This window comes from Anguilla anguilla, chromosome 6 (assembly GCF_013347855.1).
Source record: "Anguilla anguilla isolate fAngAng1 chromosome 6, fAngAng1.pri, whole genome shotgun sequence".
Lineage (NCBI taxonomy): Eukaryota > Metazoa > Chordata > Actinopteri > Anguilliformes > Anguillidae > Anguilla > Anguilla anguilla.
Window position 1 is genome coordinate 21339317 of NC_049206.1, and position 24477 is coordinate 21363793.

The 24477-nt window shown below is 42.4% G+C and overlaps 1 protein-coding gene across 6 annotated transcripts; it reads right to left on the reverse strand.

The window, feature by feature from the left end:
* Positions 1 to 654: 654 nt before the first annotated feature.
* LOC118230761 (transferrin receptor protein 1-like) lies at positions 655 to 16767 on the reverse strand. 6 transcript variants are annotated; one of them, XM_035424059.1, is made up of 19 exons: positions 13984 to 14002; positions 13151 to 13177; positions 11449 to 11498; positions 10721 to 10961; positions 9943 to 10129; positions 9268 to 9493; positions 9046 to 9168; positions 8748 to 8843; positions 8515 to 8654; positions 8204 to 8367; positions 7845 to 7964; positions 7052 to 7137; positions 6895 to 6958; positions 6719 to 6786; positions 6569 to 6645; positions 5546 to 5627; positions 4432 to 4662; positions 4004 to 4156; positions 655 to 3706 (listed from the first exon to the last, which is right to left on the reverse strand). In XM_035424059.1, exons 1-19 carry the CDS (start codon positions 13985 to 13987, stop codon positions 3464 to 3466), a joined length of 2382 nt encoding a protein of 793 aa, XP_035279950.1. In that variant the 5' UTR covers positions 13988 to 14002; the 3' UTR covers positions 655 to 3463. The 6 variants fall into 6 exon arrangements, with proteins under 6 accessions (XP_035279950.1, XP_035279948.1, XP_035279947.1 ...); XM_035424057.1 differs by lacking the exon at positions 13984 to 14002 and adding an exon at positions 13835 to 13868 and having other exon boundaries at positions 6569 to 6627; XM_035424056.1 differs by lacking the exon at positions 13984 to 14002 and adding an exon at positions 13835 to 13868.
* Positions 16768 to 24477: the final 7710 nt, after the last annotated feature.

The following is a 24477-nucleotide window of genomic DNA, read 5'->3' on the forward strand; positions in this document are numbered from 1 at the left end:
GCATTCACCCGAGTTATATGATCAGCAGTGGTAAATTTGGCAACATTCCCAGACCAGTGAGTATAAGTGCATCTTCACTAATGCACCAAATGCAAGTTAGCTATGCTGTGTTCACTTATTTGCATTCCATCAATAATTAACTTGAGGGATGAAGAACTTCTGATGTCTATTCAGGGATGAAGAACCCTTAAGCTCACAATGTGAGGAACGGCTGTCATGTCCTTGAAGAACAAATGTCTTATATTCACATCAGTCAGAGCAGTTCTCTGTTATTTTCTATTATGCTGTATGGTCTATATAACAAACGGTACACACAGACAATGAAACTGGTTCAAGGTAACTAGCAAACTAACAGAATTTGTGGCCTCTACCTGCAATGGTTGTCACTGGTTACAAACACTGAAAAAAGGCCAACTGCTTAGATAAACCTGTGCAGTTTCAATACATCTCATGCATTCATTATCTGTCAATGGTTCTGTGATATGAGACCTCAGTATTACCAAAAAAAATTATTTGGTTTATTTTCACACAAGTAAGCTTTAATCATCTATACCAAGCAAAGTGTTCACATACTGTTAAAGCAACTGCATGCATACGAGGTACATACTATACACTTGCTATTGCCACCCATAGCAATAAATGCCAAACAATGAATACAGCGATGAACAAATTTATTGAAATAATGGGGAACAGAAATCTAATGTATTTTACTGTACAGTCCCAAGCACCAACATCCAGAATACCCACAAATCATTATTTTTATATCCTCTACCACAAAGCTTTAAGTCATAACAGCCTAAAAAAAAAGCTTGACGTTTTCAATTGTAACATACTGTACTAGAAGAACACTTAGAAAGCAAACCGTTGGACAAATTAAAAGAACGCTGTGGCAGCATACAACTGGCTTGATAGGCAACAAATTCTAAATGTAGAGGGTTTTAAGTTGATTATTACATTTAGCTACAATTTTGTCAGTGTTTTAAAATCTATTTAGCTAATTATGACACTAGGCCATTGGTTGAAGGTTACCTGTTGCATGCAATTTAACTTGTATAATGTTATAAATTAACTGCATAGAGCATTCAAAGCAAGGAACAAACATGATACCAACTACGCTAATGAATCTCAAGAATTTGTCAAATGTTAATTGTGAAGAAAAAAGTGATAGACAGGTTTAATGCTCAGTTTAAAATGTCCAACGTCAACTTGACACACAACAGGAAGTACTGCTAAAAAAAGATTTGTATGAGTGAGTGAATGGTAAAAATACCAATAAATCAATTCCTCATTCTGCATTAAATACACAATCACAAGCACAATAAGTCATACAATACCTATGTATTCCCCAATCATTAATTTGGGTGAATTAAATTGAATGTCCCCAAAACTTCACTCAATGGATTTTTTTTTTTCTGGGACTCTCCTTCCCTGTACTTATTTTCTTTTCACCCAGTTATACTAAAATGAAATGAAATGATCAAAAATTACATGCAACATTTAGACTGAATTTATATTCAATAGAATATTCTAATTATTCTTGCATGTTCTACTGGATAACAAAACCAATGTGTAACCAAAATATATCCAAATAACCAAATATATATTTTCACTTTTAAACAAACTATTAAATTATCCAAGAGCTTTAAGATTGAATTTAAACAAAACTACAAGTTTCAAAACAATAATTCAAAAATTTTCAATAAGAAAAAAGAAATCTAGCAATCAAAACTTGCTTCATTTAAGGAATCTGTAAATTTGTAGAACAGTGGTCACACAAGGTATGCGTAATCCACACACATGAAACAAAAATGATAATTTCATCAGAAGAACCATGCAAAGAAAAGCTCTAAGATGGTCGTGGAAACATGAAGTAATTTGCTCTCTTTTATTTGTTTTAATAAACCAATAAAAATGGATGCCTTGTTGATTTTTAGATGGTTTTCAAAACAAGCTGGTAAAGAAGACAAAACTCATATGGAGCGGCTTTAAGGGTTGAGATGACACACATATGAGGGATGTGAAGTAATCCAGTAGTTTGTTAATGCAGACAATATATATAACGATTATGGGAAACACTGTCCCCGATAATTACATCCACCCTACAGTGAAATATGAGAGACACTGCTCTCGATATATACACGCTGGTAGGCAAAAACTACCTTCTTCTTGACATTATGGAAGACACTGCTCCCGATAATGTTTTAGGATTAGAAATACAAATGCACCAAAATGTGTATACCAGAAACGGCCGGGGTCAGTAGTGGCCATGCTGTAAACATATACTAGCTGTTTATTTTTTCCACCTCGATGGAAAACACCTAGAGATCTGAGAAGACAAATTGGTAGACATTTGACTAATTATCAACCGCTGTGCAATGCAGCAGTTTCCAGTAACACCTGTTGGTAACAAGTTTATTTCCGTAGCAGATGCTGCTTTGTATATTCGACAGTATAACTGTCATAATTATGGAAGGCACTGCTTCCGATAATTATATCGTAAAAAGGCGTTACAAAAAAACACTATTTATAGTGAACCCTGTCACTGATAAATAAATAACAAATAAATACATACCTCAGTGCCAAACGGTGAAGACCCATTCTCCCCATCTTAAAAAACCAACCAACAAAAATATAGTGGCTGCTTTGAGGCCAAATAATGCTGGCTATTGGAGAAGGTAATGATTACAGCCTAAGGACTGAAACACACAGGGGGGATCTAAAATAACCTTTCTTGAAATGCAAATTAAATTAAATTTGTGTTTTAGTCGCAGGAAATATATGAGGAAATGCCAATGGGATATCAGTTAGTGTTTATAGTCCCATTCTGTTTATGCAAGGTAATTCATTATTTGTATGTCTGTTTAAAGTCATGCCTCTTATTTCTTAGAGCATATCACGTGCCGTTCAATTCTCCTATCATATCATTTCTCATATCGTATAACTTGCAATGCAACATTACCAGATTGATTTGCATTTGATATGCTTTATAACTTTGGCATTTAAATTTTAAAAGCACCAATGCAAGTTAAGTTTTCACTTAGAAGGGATGATGCTGACTAAGCATTGTGTTGCAATCTACCCGATTAATAATGGTTTGTGCTGTTTTCCATTTGACTGTACATCTAATTAATGCCTAATGCGTGTTGTTAATTAGAAATAAATAAATAAAAACCTTTCACATCTAATCCCACAAAATTCATTTAGGCTTCTTAAATCACTTATTTTCCAGTGGAGATTTCTTTAAGGCATTAATACGTCTTACGGTCACGCATTAGAATTGTTTAAGAACATTCCATCGGGAGTAGGGCCATTTAAATATTGCACAACAAATCAGCACAAGAGCTTTTTTTTTTTTTTTTAAATCACCAAAAGGCCTCTCCAATTTTCTAATCTGAGAACCATGCCTATTTGGACTTGGGAGTGCTATATTTTGCATTCACTGGGCAGTTGCAACAACCTAGGCCTACTCCTCCCTATTCAGTACCCAAATGTCCCCCGCCAGAGCGTTGGCACAGCCCTGGATGGTCCAGGTGACCAGGGCAAACTGATTCCTGAAAAAATCCACTTCTGTTTCGGGCGAGTGATCCCTGAGAGCTTTGAGGTGCTCCAAAATGGCCGGCAACGTGTGGGCGCCCGAGCCGAAGATGATGTGGCGGAACGGGGTCTCCTTCACATTCTCGTACGGAGAGAGGAGGTTTTTCTCCACCTGTGAGAAGAAAACGTAAATGTGAACGGTCCACGTGGTTCACGATGACACGCCTTTAAAAGGGTCTGCAATAAAAAGGCTAATATATACGGAATCTCATGGCAGAAAACAGCAAGCCTACAGTATCATAGCAGTTCCACATTGGACAGCAGAAAGAGGTGTTACAGAACTGGAACGCCACACCACTCAAGTGCGTCCCCTCATAGGTGCAACGTTAAGGTCCGAATCGCGTCGTTTCTACAACACGGAAGCAGGAATCGGAAGCGGAACGACGAGCCGCGGAGGGGGTGCGGTTACCCTCATGATCCGGTCGTTGAGGACGCGGCACCGCTCCACGTCGACGAGATCGCTGTTCCGGATGTCGGTGTGGAGGCCGCTCGAGGCACGCCCGTAGGACCCGGCCGCTGACGTCAGCCATTGCGAGGTCAGGGTCTCGGGCAGGATTTTGGACTGAAAAGACACCGAACGCCGACTTTAGAGTCCGCGCAAATGCGCACGCTCAAAAACGCTCACAACCAGATCGAAAAGTCGGCGTTCCTCATCGCAGCCAAGGGTGTTATTACAGTTAAACTCCATCTGCACCTACCTGCTACAGGAAATCCACACCTGCGACCGGCTAGCAGGTAAAATCTCTCCAATGTTCCCCACTTCTCAGCTGGGAAAAGTAACCTCAGCTCCACCTCTCCTGCTGTGGACGCTCAGGGAAGGCGGAGAACGCGACTCACCTGCTTCAGCAGGTAGAGCTGGCGATGGAGCTTGGCCACGTTTTTGCGGATCACGCCGTCGTACCCCAGCAGGTCCAGCTTCAGCAGGTGGTCGTGGACCAGCCTGAGCGCCATCTGGCCCGCCACCTGCCCGGCTGCAACGGCAATCCTCGCCGGGCGGGTCCTCGTGGCGGTGCTCAGCTTGTTTTCGGTGTCCAGCAAGGTCCCGAAGTACGGGTAATCTACAGTGTCCTGGGGCGAGAATTCGAGGGACGCTCAGAGAAAATCCTCGACATCAGTATTTACACCCGCGTTCCCAGCTCTGTCTTCAAGAATGAAGTATCTTCAACAAACGCACTATTCATGCCACTGTTCATGAAAGAAATGATATGTCCCAGACCTGGGTCAAATACGCACTTGTTTTGGATTCAAATACTTTTTTTTACGCTTTACTAATCTTGTCTGCTGTATTAAAACCAATGACATACTCTCAAAAAGTGTAATTCTGGTCATACTGGAAGGCTCAGTTACACCAGGCAAGATCAGTAGAGCACAGAAAAGTATTTGAATCCAAAACAAATACGTATTTGACCCAGGTCTCATATGTTCCATGGTCTGATATAGAAGATGGATTGCACCAGTACTAAGGCATATTCGCTGGTTGATTGTGCAATACTACTGTAACTCCCTCTACTTGCTCAGCCACTACGGGTGGCTTTTAACTGCCCGGCGTCCAGTGCCGTGAAAAATCATCACCGCCATTTCTGATTTTCTCTATTACTGAATATTTGTCACACTGAATGATTTCATGGAACTCAAGTAAATAAAACACATTTCTTTAAGTAATATTTAATGATGAAAAAATGAAAAAAGTCAAACGCCCACACTACCCACGTGAAAAAGTCATTGCCTCCTTAAACCCAACTGGTTGCACCACCTTTAGCAGCGATAACTGCAACCAAGCGTTTCCAGTCATTTTATCAGTCTTTCGCCTCGCTTTGGAGGACTTTTAGCAGAATTGCTAAAATTGCCAAAGCGGGTATCTGGGAGCGAGCAGTAGATGTGTTGTGCATTTTTAACAGGAAGCAAATACGTAACTGTGGAATCAAAAAAAAATGTTTTATTAAATTCTCACCGTGAAGCGGAATGAAATGGAGGGGATCCCCGAAAAGGCCAGGAAGGGGTAAGCAGTGTCATCCATCTTCATGGGGACCATGCTGCCAAATCACAAAACCAGACTGGTCATACCACTGCTTAAGTGGTCATGGTCACGGTCACGGTCACACACAGGGGACGGCAATCGTGCCGTGCCTAGGCAGTTCCTAGCCGCACCGCCAAAATTTAGCTGGGGGTTGGGGGTCACCCAAGGTCATCCCCTGTAAAGCCCTCACTGGATTATCTTCAAAATATACATTTTTTTAGTGTCAATATGCACGGCCACGATTGCAAATAAATACACATTCATTCAAGTTGGTTTACATATATCAGAGGTTTGAACAAACACCATAACATTTGTCTCAATGACAGAACACAGTGGCTAGTTCTGCACAACAAAATTCACTATTAACAAGTACAAAATAAAGTGTGTGTCATTTGTGAAAGTCATTTGAGGTGGCATTTCTTGTGAGTTCTCTTCCCATAAAGTGCTGGGGACTCTGAGTACTTTGGAAAAGGCAGGGGTAAACCATTCAGGATTCTACTTAAACATGTCAATTCGGATAACAACTGGAAGCTGATACTGAATTTAGGTTTTCTGGGAAAAGGCAAGGGCGTTTAAAATTGAGCCCTGGGGAAAGTATTTTGCTGGATGTACAAACGGCTCATGTCAAGTCAACCCTGACAATTACAGGGCTGGCCAGGATTGGCTGCCTGAAAACCTTCCCTGTTTTTCATTCTCTCACAGAAATCACTCTAGCACTGTGACTTCAAAGGGACTTTCATCACACCAACATAGACAAACACTCTCACCACAGAGTGTTAAATGAGACTTCACTCAAATGTAAGATTCAAATTCACGATCGGTCACTGATTGGTCTCTCCTCACAGGTCAGCCTCGGTGGTCCGTTTACTACAGCCTCAAATACTGTGCGCCAAAGACACTTGTAAGACACGTCAATGACAACGGCGTAGGTTTGGGTCCGTTTTAAGAGGTACTCACACTGATTTTTCCCCGCCTACTTGTGCATACAGAGTCTGCCCAGTGGTGGGGCTGTTTACCTGTAGTGGGAAAATCACCTTCATTTTAAAATAAAAAAAAAAGGGAAAATAAAAGGAGCATGAATTCACTCTATTAGCTACGACATCATACCTCCTTCAATGCACCCTCAAACAAGGTGTACAAAAGTGGGCTTGCCGATGCTTTGATGGAATCAGACCCTGAAAAAAAGCCAAATCCGTGAGTATACAATGTATAACATCTACAAAACTTACCAAATCTTTCTTTCACCTTAACTGAAAAAAGTGATAAGCATCTGTTGAGCTAACCTGCAACCACGCCATCCAGACTTATGTAAGAAAAGGCCTTCAGGTTCATCGAAGACAAATATCCCTGCAAGAAAAGGAACAAACAATAATTTACTTTGTAAGTTATCTGAAACCAAAAGGCATCCTGCTTCAAGTGCAGTGTCTATGCAGTTCTTGCCTCCAGCCACTCTGTGGCGCCAACGCTCCCATATTCACCAGCACTCCAGCTTGCAAAAATGATACTCCTTCTGGGCACAAATCCATCTGCAGAAAGCAGAAAAACAAACAAAGGCCATTACAAAAAGGACCAATAAAAAACTTTTTAAGAACAAACAAAATCAATTAAATCGGCTGGACTATTATTCTACGTTTGCGCCATAAATAGGATACGATTAAAAAATTATTTAATTGAGGACACAATCGAAAATGGCACTTGTAAGCATGCCACAATCGGCAAGTACTTTACTATGCTATGCTGGAAAACATAGGTATGCCATAGACCAAAATGATCAGGACACCACTTGCTCTGGGGCTGTTTTTCATAGTTTGGGCTAGGCCTTTTAGTTCCTGTGAAGGCAAATCGCAATGCTTTGGCATACAATGACATTCAAAATGTTTCTGTGTCTCCTCAACATTTTGAGGAAGGCCCCTTCCTGTTTCTGCATGACAATGCCCCTGGACACACAGCAAGATCCATGTAGAAATTATTTTGGTGACAACGGTGTGGAAGAAATTGACAGGCCTGCACAGAGCCCTGACCTCAACCCCATCCAACACTTTTGGAATCAACTGAAAAGCCAACTGCAAGCCAGGCCTAATTGCCCAATCAGTGCCCGACCTCACTTTTTTGTACTGTTGTTTTTATTTTCAATTGTCTAAATTCACATAATCATTCTCTACAAAATGCTTCCTGCTTCCCTCGCCCTCCCCATTGGGTGAAGCGTAACACATGACGACCGGCCCTCCCTCACCGTTTTTCTCCATATCCGAGATGACACGGGCCAGCTCCACCAACAGGCTGGTGCCTACAGTCGACCTGGCGAATCCTGGACCCCAGGAGTCTCTCTGCGCACCAATCACTAAGTAACGATCTACGCAAAGAAATGAGAGTAAAAAAGAGTAACGGTTAAAAAAAAAAAAAAAAAAAAAAAAACAATTAAAAATAAACAAACAAATAATAATTAAATCATTCAATTTATATGCAAAAACACTGACCAAAAAACAGATACACTGCTTGTGTGCTCAAAACGGTAATGGTTGGGGGGGACTAAACATTTTATATTTTTAAATATTTAAAAAAATTTTTTATTTTTGTATGTTTTTACAGTACCTGGGTCTACGACTCCCATGATGACACCGAACACGTTGGTGATCTTCTTCTCCGTGGGGACGTTGTTCACTTCCACCGTGACCACATCACCGTCCCCACCAATCTTGTAGTTCACACCCAGTTTGCCTTCCCAGTTGCCGGGAGCGCTGATTCCGGTCATCTTCCTGTGTTTTGGGGGAGGGGGAGGGGGGATTGTGGGGAAGGAGAGCTCCTTTAGTAAGCACTGATCACCAAGCATGGCGAACAGTTATTTCACGCATTTTGCTTGGGTACTGGTATGGTCAGATGAGAACAGAAGCGTGTGGCCATACCCGAAGAGCTTGGTCGCCATGCTGGCGGTGATGGTCTGGGCCGGGATTTCGGGCAGTCCCGAGGATTTTACCGGGGGGAACTGCGTGTGGTTGAAGGAGGGGAACCCTGGGGTATATGGGTCACCAGTGCCCAAGTGGACCTGAAATAAAAGAAGAAGGAAGAAATAAATAAATAAATAGTAGTGTAATTACAGTCCTTGAACCAGCATTGAACACCAGCAGTTTGTACTCACATGACCATAGAGCTCTGTGTTGGTTTCAATACTGTAGTCAGCGGGGTCTGGGTAGATCAGCACGGCCGCGGCCTTCATCTTGGCAGCGTTAGCCACCTGCGATGCACAGGAAATAGAGAGCATCTTCGCTACAGCCGGGCTGCGACGCTAAACGGCACTAACGCAGAACGTGCTACAGCTACGTGTAAACACAAGAACGCAGGCAATTAAAATGCACCGCCCCCCCTCTGTAATAAACGACGCTGCGCAACGCTGCGCGCGCTACACGCCGCGCGTCCGCTACGGGCGCTTCGCTTACCTTCTCGGCAAAGCTTATTTTTCCCGCTCGGAGGAGGACGACGCTCCCGTTCAGCTGCGCTTTGAAGTTCTGCGCGATTTGGAAATCCCCCGGCTCGCCGTAGTAGGCGTACACCAGGTTGCCCTGCGGACGGGTTCAAAGGTCACGCGCCTGATTTAAAAAGACCACTGGCTTCGGAGCCTTCGGAAATGCGGGGGTGGGCACGGCGATTCCGGTGCTCACCTGCACGGTCCCGGTGGCGCTGTAGGCCAGGTACGCCTGAGGCCTACCGATCTCTTCCCCGGCGAAGGACACTCTGTTGTTGCCGGTCCTGGGAGGGCCCTGCAGCTTGACGTAGTGGTTGTCGGTCCAGGGGCTCATGTCGTAACTCTTGAACCTTTCGTGGACCCGAGAGGCCAGAGACCTGTCCCCCTCGGAGCCGGCTTCGTGCGCGGCGAGGCTAAACTCTCTGCGCGGGAGAGAGAGAGAGAGAGAGAGAGAGACGGGCAGAGAAAGAGGAAGAGGGTGGAGGAGGAGGCAGAGGTACAAAAAGACAGAAAGTGTCCATGAACTCGACTGCATGTGAGAGACAGAACCTCGGACGTGAAGGACGTGCTGTCAATCCCAACATGCCACGGGCTCTGATTTTTTCAAAGCAGGTCTGACAACAAGACAACCAATATGACAAAATCCCAGTCAACAGTAAAAATATATGAGGGCCCCCTTCGAATAAAAAAAAGAAAAAATAAGTAAATAAGTACATATGCGCGTAAATAAATAAGTAAATCGATAAATAAACACCCTACAAAATGCTAGCTTCAACAAAACTGGATCAAGAACACAAACTATTAGGTAAATTTTATGCCTAAGAACCAAATGCAAAGGTTTGGGCAACAGGAGAATTTAAAGTCTATTCACTTGAAGGCTGCCTGTAGGCTGTTCTCATTTAACTTCTCTTTCAGCAATGCCTTGAGATCACTCCAGTCCAGAACGATTTCTTCCTCGACCGGCAACACTCGCTCTTCTGACACTGGGTCGTCGGAGAGAGGGAGCTCGGAACACTCCTTATCCTGCCTGTGGTCAGCCAAGTAGCCAATCAGATATCCTAGGAGAGAAATAGCCAACAAAGGTGATCAGCGATCGGTAGTTTCAGTATTGCATCATATTCAGTGGACAGGATCTGATACATGGCTCTGTGCTAACATTTCTTTCCGAGGAGCACATGTGCTCCTAAGTTGAAAAATTTAGGAGCACACTAAAGCATCCCAATTAGTACATGTGCTCCTGAATTATTTTTACATTTCGCACACAATAATTTTCAGGAGCAAATGCTCCTAAAATGGGAGCACTGTAGAGACCTGTGCTACCACATGTATGACGGGATCTGATACTGCACATATGACAGGATCCAGTACCACGAGTAGAACTAGATCCAGTGCCACACATACGACAGGATCCAGTACCAGAAGTATAACAGGATGTAGTACCACACATGATAGGATCCAGTACCATAAGTATAGCAGGATCTAGTACCACACATATGACAGGATCCAGCACCATACGTATAACGGGATCCAATACCGCACACGACAGAATCCAGTGCCACGCGTGACGCACCCACACCCGCAGCCCACATTACGCACGGAGGCCGTCCCCTCACACGGAGGGGCGCGCACAGTCACGCGTGCGGCCTCACCGATGGCGAAGACGAGGAGGGTGGCGACGATCATGAAGCAGACGTTCCTCGGGGAGTGGCCGAGCTTCTGGACGTAGGTGGCGTCGTGGGGTTGGCCGTAGCCGTTGCCCTGGCGCTCCCCGGCGGGGTGGTCCGTCTCCTCGTCCACGTCCGAGGACAGCTTCATCTCCACCTGGCTGCCGTCGCCCTCCATGTTCCGCGTCAGGTTGAAGCGGGTGTAGGAGCGCGGCGCCCCGTTAAACTGCGGGAAGACGAGGGGTCGGTGCCGTTCGCCAGCGTTCAAACGCTTACAACTGCTGCTCAACGGCTCCTTTCCACCCCAGCCAAGTTATTTTTCTCCCCGCTGGGAGTTTTTTCTCTCTTTTTAAAAAATGTTTTTACTGTATGCGTTTGCTATTTGGGGGTCCAGGCCTGGTTTTTGTGCTTTTTGCTCTGTTTCTTGCTCTTTTTCCCACTACTCTGTAAAGTGTCTTTGTGACAGCTTTCTGTAAAAATTGCTATACAAATAAAATTGATTTGATTTCATATTTTAGCAATACCAAAAATTATACAATGGCCACTCGGTCGCGCGTACAGCTAACGTTGTCAGAAGGAAAGGGTACGTAGAGAAGTAAAACAACTTAAAACATTTCAACAGTCATGTTTTTTGTAAAATGGTCAGAGGAAAGCACACTGCCCCTCGCTCCCCAGTTTGCCCTAACATGAGGGTGAGCTTAAAGAGCGCTTACTATTTTGGATATGGAGGACCTGACGTCGTTCATCTTGGATTCACAGGAGTCTGAAACACCAAGACAAAAATACAAAGCACATATTTTATCATCTCAGAAAGAAATAAATACAATAGTTTGAAAAGTCCAAAATTGGCTGTGGCTTTATGTGTATTACACAATGCAGAGAAACTGGATGCAATGTTCTATATGAAGCAGTTTACTTAATTAAATACTGCCATTACTGCAAGTTAAATGCTAGGAACTTCATTTTTAAGCATTTCAATAGAATCACTTTCAAAAAAGAAAATCAGTTTGCCCAATGGAATGATTTTAAAATCATGCAGAAAGGACGATTGACTTCAAAGACACAGAACCCAAAGTTTTATAAAATAGGCACACATTAGCAACCTCTTGACTTTGTTATAATCCCCATCACAGTTCCCTGGCTTCTGAATTGCAGATATTAAATGATAACCCTTTTTTTTCTATTAGAAACAGTGTACAAACCTTCCAAGCCTGCACGACCAATCCCACTTTCTGCTTCAAAAGCAGCCTTCCCCTGCAATGCCTGTAGGTGGCAGCAATGGGCTGAACTTATTTTGCCTCTGTTCCTTATACACTTGTTCAAAAGCCAGAGTAGAAACTTTTAGCAGGCGTATTATGCCAATACATTACCAGACAATAAAATTCCAGAGGTACAATTTGTTCTAAAACACCCACAGGCATTTAGTCTTCTTGATATCAAGTATTTAACATTTAAATAAAGTTGGCACCTTTTAATATACTTGGATTAAAATAAGCTATTAATCCATCACATTTTGGCTGGCAATATCAGGTTCTTTACAGCGCAGCTATTCCATGAACGCACAAAAAGACTGACATGTATGCATTATTTTCATCGAATGAGTTTCATAACAATTCAGTCTAGACCTACTTTCTCTCCAACAGAGCTGGTTCACATTTTTGTGTAGGAACTCGACTACTGCAGATGAGCTTCCTGTTTACAAACAAAGCTTGCAGTTTGCGGCAGAAACACTTGAAACAGGACAAACTGAGGCATAGGACACCACTCCTGCAAAATTTTATCATCTTTATGACTGCTGGTGTAAAACTATGTACAAAGCCAGGGTTGTGTTTTTCTTGAAGGGAGAGAAAATTTAAGGTGTGACGCCGATTGCAATTATGACCATAAGATTAAATAGCCATATCTAATAAAAAAAAAGAGGATAATTTCAGGATGTGGTCTAATCTAAGATAATGTACTCAGGATATTGCCTGCTGAAGTTTCATAGACTCTGCCTGACCATATTCAGCATGATGTTGCAAGAAAACTCATCTATTAAGAGCAGAAAGTTAGTATCTTTTTCCACTGAATCAAATCCATGTCATTCAAAACTGCACCCCAATAAGCCATGACCATTAGTTTAACAGAAATCCTAGAGTGAAAATACCTATTTATTTATTTATGTCAGTGTGACTTTGTTCTTGTCTGTGTGATTTCTGGATGCACGTATGGTTATTTATACTACAGTTGTACAGCACAGTTAATACTGCTAACCAGTACGCCTACAGTATTTTTTGTTTTGTTCAATGAAAGCTGAATACAGATTTCAAGGAGAAAACAGAAATCCTAGTGCTGCCGTTTCAATGATCCTTGAGAAAGGAAAGATGGCAAGCAAGCAAGGCCATCAATCAGATTAAAAAGCAAAACTCCATTCACCATTTTGTAGAGCGCAGACTTCAGGCCCTGAGGGAAACCAATACCACAAAATGTATTACAATTATGCAAGTAAACACTGCTGCATGCTAAAGGAACCAAGCGTCTAGTTCTGAGAGTCAGTGCCACATTTCCGACAGATAAAAGCCTGGTCTTAGCTTTTTAAGTTTGCTTGAGAGCTGAGGGGACTGAGGTGCTGTCCGCAAAATATCCCTCAAAGTATAATCTCAGACACTATACAACACTGGCCAGTGGGCTAAAAGAACAACAAGTTGGTTTCTTCATACCTACTGCAGAGTAGTACTAGTGGTCACAGTCTGGCCATTTTAAGCAATGTGACAACACTGAATCCTGAATCCTCTATGCAATGCATTACTTTCACATGTCATAGATAGTAACCTTAATTGTACAGCAGGCTTTTTTTAAATCTTCTTTACCGATTAAATGTTGAAATGAAGACTGAAAGAATGTGTTAATATCAGAGCATTTCACTTGTTTTTAAATGCACATTCGAAAGGAAGAAGATATTGCAAACAACAGTAATAATATTTGAATAGAAGAACTAATTATGTCCTTAAACACCATACTATTCACTATGATAGCTACACAAGTGTGCAGCTGAAAAGTCAGGTTGAGACAGCAGCAGGAAACAGTGAAATGACTGGAATGTTCCTGAAAGTGTTTTACCGTGGGTGCAGTCCTTCATATAGAGATATGTGTGGCTTCTGTTCAACCATGACATATCTAATGTTGTACGTGCATTTGAGCACAGAGCAAACCGCTTTCGGTGGGAGAAACGCATGGAGCATGTCGCAAAGCAGCTTATGATGCAATACCCATTGAACTTGAAAAAGGCCTGCAGGCTTCTGAGGTTCAGAAGGTTCTGTGGAGAGCAGTGCAGTCTAATGAAATTTGATACACAAATGAGCGGCCTGTTAACCTTCCCGGTGTCCTGTGTCTGCGCTAATGGCTTCCGAGACGTGCGCACGGGAGATATAGAAGTGCATCTGGTGGGCCACGCCCTACCAGGAAGGGTGGTGTGTGCGCAGTCACCCGCACGCACAACTGGATCAAACCATGATGCCCTTCCCACTCCCCACTCAACCCCCCCTCCACGCAGTCCCCACTCCCTCCCCAACTGCTCAACTTCAAATGACACACACCCTTAACCAGAGAATGACAGGCAGTCAGTCTACCTGAAAATATTCCATTTCCTGAAAAGAAACACCGTCCACGTGTCTCCACTAACAGTAGGCCAAGAGAAGAATACAATTTTTAACTGAGGAGCCCGTTGCTAACATGGCAGCTATACTGCGAACAGTCCATGTTCCTACACGCACTCTTGCATACGTGTCTGGCGTTATCATTCAAGGAGAAGCCGTTTCATGCAAAGTCGTTCTTACAGTAAGCTTGTTCTAACCGTGACAAAAGACGCTACACTTTGTGTGGACTGGAGGCTTGATAAAACCGCAAAACAGCTCAGTTTGTTCACTCTGCTTGTTTGACGACATTTAGCTGTCCTCAGGCCCAAGGCAGGTTGGAACACTGTAAAAAGGCATTGCAAGCCCAGGCAACACAGCCAATAGGGTTCGGTGGGGTGCGACAGTACATCAACACACATCGGCGAACAATAGTATCGCCGTTGGAGACGACCGGGAATGGCCTTGACAACGCAGCCAGTTGGGGGGGACGGGGGGACGGTGCTACTACTTCAGCACAGCAGCACTGACATAAGCAAATTGTCCAAACAGAGCAGGCATTGTAACCCCCCTATTCAAAAGGGCCAAAAGAAAGAACCATGCTTAACACCTTCATAGGACTCACTCTGACCAAGCTAGTCTTGTCATAACTGACAAGAGGTGAGGAAGAAAAGTCTGACATGGTGGCCTCATGCAAGCAGCCAATGTACCAATTTGCCTACAACACAAAGAAGACTCCCAAGACAAGGCTGCAGCATTCAGCAACACACAATTCCCAAAATAAAAGCATCACTTAACAAACAAAAAGTTCTCAAACATGCTCAAACGAGCAAGTTAAAAAAAAAAAAAACCTTGATGTCCTGGCATTAGTAATCTTTTTTTTTTGTCCAGTAGCCACACAGTTAGATGGTTCTCATCATACGAGCAGCTCATTTAAACCATTAAGTGCACAAAGCATCATAAATCTGCAACTCATGAGCTGGCATACATAACGTGATACGTAAGTCGATATCACCGTGACAAGCATCTGATCCACTTCCTTAAAATGCACCAATAGTTAAGTATGCTTATATTGCTCGGATCAGAACAGCTGTCACTCAAGCTTCATGCAGTAATAAATAATAGTAAAAATAATAAGTCAATTTAGAAAGTTCCTTTATCACCTCTAACGGACCAAAGGGCAAATAGATTTTTTTTATTTAACCATTATTTAACCAGGAAAACCCCACTGAGATTCCCCTTTTACAAGGGGAACCTGATTTCATAATGAAAGTGTTAATCTGCTTATAAAAAATGAGGGGGGGCTAAAGTAGCTACATCTTTTTGAATGATGTGAGGGATCATGTGAGAGTCACATTGGAAAGTTCGCAGACTTCCCCACAGTATTCATGAGAGGAATTAGAACTAGTAAGCAATGACAAAGCAATAAAAACAACACATGTAAACTATGGGCAAATTCTTCTAAAATAATTTTCCTAAAAGGAAGACCTAGCCTACATCTTTTTATACATTTATAATCCAGCAAAGTAGTTAATGTGCCAGTTACAGACTGCAGACATTAAATATTTAAAATTGTTTTAAAAGAGACAATTATGATGCAAAAAAATACACACGCGCATTTGTTTGTGTATACAATAGTACAATAATAAAAAGCAGGGCGTCACATTTGTGAAGCATACAGCTATAGCTAGAACACCATCTGTAATCATTTCGAAAATCTGCACATGAAATATCATAAATCCATAATGGTTTGAACGGAATTACACAGCGACGCAAAAGGTTTCATACTGGACAAAAGAAGGCAGCCTGCTAAATTACTGGTTGCTAGTACTATCAGATATTACACCAAGGCAAACCACAGAACGTACACGCAAGTTACAGAACGAGTACTGTAATGACTCGGCTCAGTAGGCCAAAGTGCCGATTGTAAGGTTATAGACATTTCTCACCGTTTGCGGTCATAGAAGAAAACATAATCTGCAATCGCACATAATACAGCTACTAGCCAGGCAAATAATCAAAAGCGAATGTCTGTTAAATATCTATTTTATTGAAAGAAAAATCCCTTCTGCATCCTCAGCGGCACTAGCCTGTTAGCTAGCTAAAATTATTAAAACTGTATGTGTTCATATTAACTACCTAGCTAGTAAAATAGATGGCTAATAGACAGATGAGACAGCTAACAAGCCATTCATTCATCAAGCAAGATTCACCTGTTCTACTGATTAACTTACGTATTAAACTTATCAATGTGCACTCCCCGTCAGCCCTGAGAGGAACGATATCTTACCAGATATTTCTAAGTGCCGGTTCAATGTGTCACCTTCTGCACAAGGATTCAGCTTCACCGGCGCATGCTGCTATGTACAGGGCTCTTTATTGGGAGGAAGCAGAGACTGTAAAAAATAGGAACGCGTTTTGGAAAACGCAACTTCCGGTTTCAGCACCACGGTATCATTCGAAGCGCGGTGCGCACGGAATAGTTCAGCGAATGCTGTGAGGCACTGATTTCAGGTTTTCTTTGCGCAAAACTTAACTGGAGAACTGCGGTGTTTGTTTATGTATGTGTGTGGCTGGGTTTCTTTCTTGTGATATGTTGCTTGGTAGCCTACACTTCAGATGCATATCTTGTTTTGCCGTTTGTTAATCAGGTGTAAGAAGACAGTTTATATGTCCAATTTAGAAAGTACATATTTCAGTAGGAGCATAACCATAACATGATTTGCCCCACACAGCTGTGCGTGTGGCCCTTGTTGATGTTTCCAGCTGACATTGCCACAGGATTCTAGAATTAGTTATATCCTTCAACTGGAAACAGATGCGGGAAATCTTTTGGAAAATTTCGGACCCCTTTCAGTTCTCTGGTGTTTGAACTGGCTCTATTTTCATTTTGGTGAGAGACTGTCTGTACAGTACAGTTAAATCCAACCACCAACCAACCATTAGCGCTAAGCAAAACATTTTCAGTTTTCCAAACCCAACCAATTTCTAAACCTACCAGTCAGCAGCTGGATGTACCCCTTGACCATGGGTTTCCACAGCAAAATAAGAAAAGAAAGAAGAAAAAAGAGATAAGCTTTTGGCTCCTGGAAAGATATTTTCAAATTGCTTGCTGAAGCATTTCAGAAAAACCTGCACCAGCATTCAAATGAAAGTTAAAGTAACAGTTAAACATGCTGCACAGGCAAATAAATATGGGTGGAATCTCCTGTGGAATAAAAATATGGTGTCATTTTAACCATGTCTACAGCTGTGATAATAATACATTGGCAATGGGTTTAGTTTATTCAAGAAATTGCACTGGATTTAGTTTCAGTGACCCTTTTTCCACACGCAACGGGTGGAAAAGTTCTTGAATTTTGGCCATCAGATGGAAAGTTCCAACCTCCAGTGGTGCTTGTACCCTTGAGCAACATTCTTCACCTGAGTTGCCTCAGACAATCCAACTGTCCTAATGAATAATATATAAAAATATAGGTTGCTATTAATAAGAGTTTCTGTTTTATTTTTTTATTTACATATTAAAGAATTTGTAAAATACCTTTATTAACGGTGACATACTTGCAACAATGGCATGAACAAAAAGGTGCTCAAGTGCTCAAGCACAAAGGCTAATATTTCTGTCTTTACAGAACTTCTTTACTGGCAATGAACTTCAGTAATGAGTCTGGAAAGACTGAAACATTTGCCTTTGTGTTTTATAAATACAGAATACCGAAAGCTTAGTAGAACTCACATGCTGACTTTGTAAAACTTTTCACTATGTTAGTTGGACAGTATGGGAGAAATACAGTACATGGCCAAAAGTGTGTGGACCCCCCCATAACATCACACGCATATGCACTTGGGCATTAATATGAAGTTGGTCCCCCCTTTGCTGCTATGACAGTCTCCACTCTTCTGGGAAGGCTTTCCGCTAAATTTTGGAACATGGCTATGAGGATTCACTTCCATTCAGCCACAAGCGCATTAGTGAGGTTGGGCACTGATGTTGGCTGATAAGGCCTGGCTCGCAGTCAGTATTCCTATTCATCCCAAAGGTGTTCGATGGGGTTGAAGTCAGGTCTCTGTGCAGGCCAGTCAAGTTCTTCCACACCAAACCAAACCATTTCTTTATTGACCCTCACAAAGTTGGAAGCACTATTCTCTAGAATGTCAATGTATGCTGCAGCATTAAGATTTCCCTTCACTGGAACTAAGGGGTTGATCCCAAACCATGAAAAACAGCCCCAGACCATTATTCCTTCTCCATCAAACTTTACCGTTGCTTTACTATGCATTTAGACAGGTAGCATTCTCCTGGCATTCACCAAACCCAGATTCATCTGTCAGACTGCCAGATAGTGAAGCATGATTCATTGCTTCAGAGAATAAAATCACTGAGTGTAATGTCAAGCGTCGGCTGGAGTGGTGTAAAGCACACTGCCATTGGACTCTAGAGCAGTCCAATGGCAGTGTGCTTTACACCACTCCAGCCAACGCTTGACATTACACTCAGTGATTTTAGGCTTATGTGCGGCTGTTCAGGAATGGAAACCTATTTCACAAAGCTCCCGACGAACAGTTTTTGTGCTGATGTTGCTTCCAGAGTCAATCTGGAACTCAGTAGCAAATGATTCAACCGAGGAAAGACGACTTGTACACGCTACACGCTTCAGCACTCGACAGTCCCATTCTGTGGGCTTGTGCGACCTACCGCGTTGCGACTGAGCTGTTGTTGATCCGCTTCACAATAACAGCGCTTACAGTTGACAAACTGACTTGTTATAAAAGTGGCATCCTATGACAGTGCCACATTGTCATAGCATGACCTATTCTACTGCCCATGTTTGTCAATGGAGATTGCATGGCTGTATGCTCAATTTTATGCATCTGTTAGCAATAGGTGTGGCTGAAGTAGCCTAACCCAATAATTAGAAGGGGTCTCCACATACTTTTGGTCCTGTCGTGTATGTTAGTAAGATTGTGGCTACAATCCTGGAAAGACATGAACATGGACTGGACACAGTTACATAAATGAGAGAAATCAGCATGGGGTTCCCTGTCCTACAATTCCTTCACTCCAATATCTGCAGTTTCTGTTGTAGTAATAGAGTGCTTGGACAGTGTCACGACCTGGAGTTGGGAGGAAGATGAATTAGCTGTTTGCAAAGAAAATAATGACAGTGAAATGGATCTTCAAGAACACCAAACCTTGTTTCATTTTTTTCTATCTTTTTTTTGTGCAAGACAGTTGTTATGTTATCAAGGCTTGATTTATTTTTAATAGAACGCAGGCCTAATATCTAAGGGAACCTTTGGCATGTTCAAGATAGTTGTGGTGTCATAGTGTAAAATGTTAATTATGTTTACTGTACTGTGAATTTGTCTAGTTATTAATAGCCCAAGTCAGCTACGCAAGCATGTTTGCCAGCATGTAATGTCCTCATATTTCTGCAACATTGGGACAATGTAATAACTTATTAGAACATTATGTACATTTAAGCTGAGAAGTGATTGATTACCACCAGGTCACTATAATCCAATCTCTCAGTATTTGCTTGCAGTAAGTTTTTATTTTTGATTTTTTTTTAGTAGAATGCTTTTATCAGAATCAGAATCAGAATCAGAATCGGGTTTATTGCCAAGTAGGTTTACACATACAAGGAATTTGTTTTGGTCAGGTGGTGCGTAACAATGAACATAAAATAAGATAAATAGAGTAAGATGAACAACTTTATTATGGGAAAATGAACCCACACACATACACATTCTGAATAGGAACCATTATTGCCATGGCAACAAGCAGGCACAATGGCACATTTATTTACATCCCCTCTCCGGCCTCATAAACAAGAATTTAAAGGTTTCCTTGGCCATGGTAATGAGATTGAATTAGTTCCAATAAATCCTTGTTCTAGTTGCTGGAATTTTGTTTCAAGAATGTGAAACTCCTGCCGTGACTGCTGGCAAGTTGGGCTGTATATCATTTATTACATTTCAATCAGGTCTCTGATTCACTGTTGGAATATTAAACCAGTTCTGTGACAGGATATGTGACGGACATCTTTGGAATAGTGTGCCCTGTGAAGGACTATCCAAGGGTATACAGCCTCACGTCCAATGCATGCTGGGATAGGCTCCGGCACCTCTCGTGACCCTCAACAGGAAAAAGTGGGTATAGATAATGGATGGATGTATGGATCTTTGGACTAGGTAAACTGTTCCATCTAAACCTAGTCTACATAAGGGCATACATGCATGAATGCGCATATACTGTAGACACTCACATAGATATACATACTCTTATGTACACACACACAAATAGAAAGACAGCATGAGAGAGTGAGTTTGTTAAACTTGCTGTCACCTGGGGCCCTCCTATGCTGTACATGTATATAAAGTTTAATATCCCATCTGGCATGTTTAACACAGAAACCCTTTGTATAACCTGAAAGAGTGCATGTAAGTACAGTTAAACCTGCCTGTCTGCTCATTTCTCCACAATACAAATCTGCTTTGGAAACAACCAGTTTAAGACTGTCGGTGAACAGTAAACATTCATTATATCTCATTGTGTGAGGCATTGTTGAGGCACAAGTTGTCAGACAAATATCTACTGCATTATTAGACAGAAGGTGCTTATTGCAAATTTACTGTTCAAGTTAATTCCTTTGGTTTCTAAAGCCATAATTATTCTGCATTATTTAATGCATAGTTTACTTTGCACTGATTCGTTTACGAGAATAATTTGTTGGTTTGAAATGGATTCTCACGGAAAAAAAAGAAGAAGAAACAGTGTTTCCTATCCCTGGTAATGGAGTCCCACTGTGTGTACTTGAGTTCATTCCAACTGATCTGTCATTCAATTTAGCTGGACTGAACTGGATCTGGCATCACTTCACAAGAATCTCTCTTAGTTACACTGAGAGCTTGTATGGAATCTGTGGGGGATACACATAGAGGAATGTCTGCTTCACTTCTATTCATTTGAAGAGTCAGGTATCTGACCAGGGGCATGTACCTGTTAAGCCAAGCCTAGAGCAATTAAGTGAAAAATTAAGATGAAATAAAAGAACTTCTCTGAATACATTCAAAATCCTTGTAAAATGGAGAATAAGCAGGTTCATCATTTTAGCAAAATTTGAGATACCATGTAAAAATCAACAATCAATTATAAGCTCAATAAAACCTCATTAATGGAGATCTAAAATCACTGGCCTGGATTCAAGCAACACACTCAACTGTACTGAATTTTGTTTCACAATCAAGTGCAAGGTCAATTTTTTTCTTTACAAAAACTACTCTACTCTTTATTGGTGCCCCCTCCTCCCTCCCCCTCCCCAGGCCTTTGAAATCAAAATAAAAGTAAGAGCTGTTTTGATGTTAAAATATGATTTTTGTCTTCTAATAAGGGTCACATTTTTGGAAATAACAGCCATTTTGTATAACAGCCTATTTCTAAACTCATGCTCTCATTGTAGTGTAACCAGAGCTTGCTTGTGAACCAGCTATATCTGCACGCGCGTGTCCTTGTTTGACCCCTGGTGGGGGGGATGAGGGGTGGGGCTTTGACGTTGGCTACTATATTTGAATTGGGCCTGGTTAAAAACCTGAAGTGCAGACCCAGGCTCATGTGCACGTTCTGCAGCTGTTGGAGGGAACGGTCACTGTAGTTCAGCAGCAGCCCAGGCCACCTGCTTTCACCACAAAACAGCGGGAGAACATGTGTGTGTGTGTGTGACCACCAGGACAGCCTTTCCAAGCCCAGGAGCCACACACCGAGTGAATTCATTTTCTGTGACTAATCTCTTGTTAAAACAATAGCCAAACCGGTGTTCAAATATGGAGCATTTATTACAGTGAGCACACTGCAACTGCAATATTGTATGCAAATTGTGCAGTGTTAGGGTTAGGGTTAAAGTGACTATGGAGAGTATGAAATGTATAACCATTTCCCCACATTTCACCCAGCACTAAAACAACTGATTCAAATAATCAAAGTGTTGATTGGATACCATGATTGGATGATGGTTGAATCTGGTGTTTCACTGCAGAAGGAGAAGATGTTGCACCACACTGGCCCTTGCTGCATAAGCTTATACATCCCCGCACTAGTGGGTCCCGCTCAGTTTGAGAACTAGTGCCCTGCCCTGCATCCCCACCCTTTGCCGGTTTCTCCTGAACAATATCAGAGGCGGGACACCTTCTCCTGAGCCCCAGCAGAAGCCCGTCTTCTTCTTAGAAGTGGTGCTTATCAGTGTCCCACCCAAGGTTAGGGGGGGGGCTGCCCAAATGCGAGCGCTCGCTTTAGGGATGGGCGAGGGAACAGGCACGGAGGGAACTGCTGTGTCTGTGTGCCAGAGATATGTGAGAGAGAGAGAGAGAGAGAGATGTGTGGGTGTGTGAGACCAGACAGAACTGTGTGAGAGAGAGAGAGAGAGAGAGAGAGAGAGAGAGGAGAACAGAAAGACACTAGATAGAAGGATGACAGCAAGGAAGGGGGACAATGGAGAGGAAAGATGGGGGGGGTAAAGAGGGAGTTAGGGCAGACAGGAGGTGCAGACAGAAAGATAAAGGTAATAGACAGAATGAGAGAAATGAAAAGGGGATGAGAGATGGCACAAAGACAGAGGATGACCAGTGAGGCCAGGCTCGTTGCTCTCATTGTCCTCGCTCGACCTTACCCGTGTCCGCAGACTCAGCTGTCAGTCAAACACCTGCTTCACCATTGGCAGGGTCTCCACGTTCAGGGGCTGTAATGCCCTTTCTGTTTCTCTTCCAATTGTGGGGCAGGCTCCCTGTGCATGGCTTAAATTTCATGCTCTTGCGGTTAATTTATACAGTCCAAATTCATTGCAGAATACTTCTCTGTAAATCACAGGAACATTTGCCCTGACAATAGCCGTTGTTGAAACTTGATCTCGGCTTGGCGAATCACAGTGTAATAGCAACAGCACTGTACTAGATGTCATGAAGGTGAGCGACACAGGCTAGGGAGCACCAGGTTTAGAAAAAAATGAAGTACAGCACTAATTCCTAGTACTAGTTATGTGGCCTTGGACCGCCTGTGAAAAGTTCTATGGTGTGAAAGATGATCTGGCCTCTTCTTCCCCCCAAGCTCGGATGACTGCTGCACTGCACATGCATCCAATGTGCCTCTGTGCATCAGGAGCCCCTACAGCAGAGCGAGTGTTCACACGCATGCACGCGCAGACACATGCACACGCGTGCAGCAATCTCAGACCCGTCGGCTACATAAGGAAGACACCCAAAGCACTCAAACTGCAGAGCAGGCCACAAAGCCCAGCTTGGATCTGTTTATTTGTTCTCCAAAAGACTCGTCCCGCGAACTCCCTCTCCCATTGTCTAAGATATATGACTCCGAAGGCTCGTCCAGAGAACTTTTTCCACAGTCTAAATATCACCCCAGGGAATGGCCTTGGCCTTGGAAACGCCCTTGGCTCCACGTGCATATCATTTGTGACATTGCCCTCCCTCTATTGTTTCCTCACAGACAGCAGGTCTTCATGAATCACTGAGCCATTCTCAATGTTGGAAGGAAAGCATGCAGCAGACAGCTATCTGGTAGGAGATGACATGTCTAAGAGGAACAAACTTATTTAGTGTAACAGGTCATTGATTCTGTGTGACTGGACTGCATATATTTAACACATTGTGTGGGGGTGGGGGGTTGTCAACTTCATAATCTTATAAAAAGTTTGTCGATACCAATACCAATGTTCTTCTAAATACCATTGGTATTTAGAAGAACATATGTCTTTCATGTGATTCTACATTTTGCTTAGTAAGATGCACTCTTGCAAATTTGACAGAGGTCTGACGATACTCCTTTAGTGTTTTGTACAACAATCATTTTTCAGCTAACGTGAAACTCTTGAGAACATTCAGATTAGACTCACATTTTCTTGCGCGATACCATTCAAACAAGAAAGTTTCTTATTGCTACAAACAGGTTCTTTCAAGGTTCCGATAAAATTTCCCAGGCATGTGTTGCATATAATCTTACTAGTAATAACATCCTCAGGCCATGCAAAGGGATGTTATGAAGTACTGCCATTCCAGACTCATTGAACATGTAACTGCTAGGCAAAAAGTTGTGTAAGTCACTCTGGATAAGAGCGTCTGCTA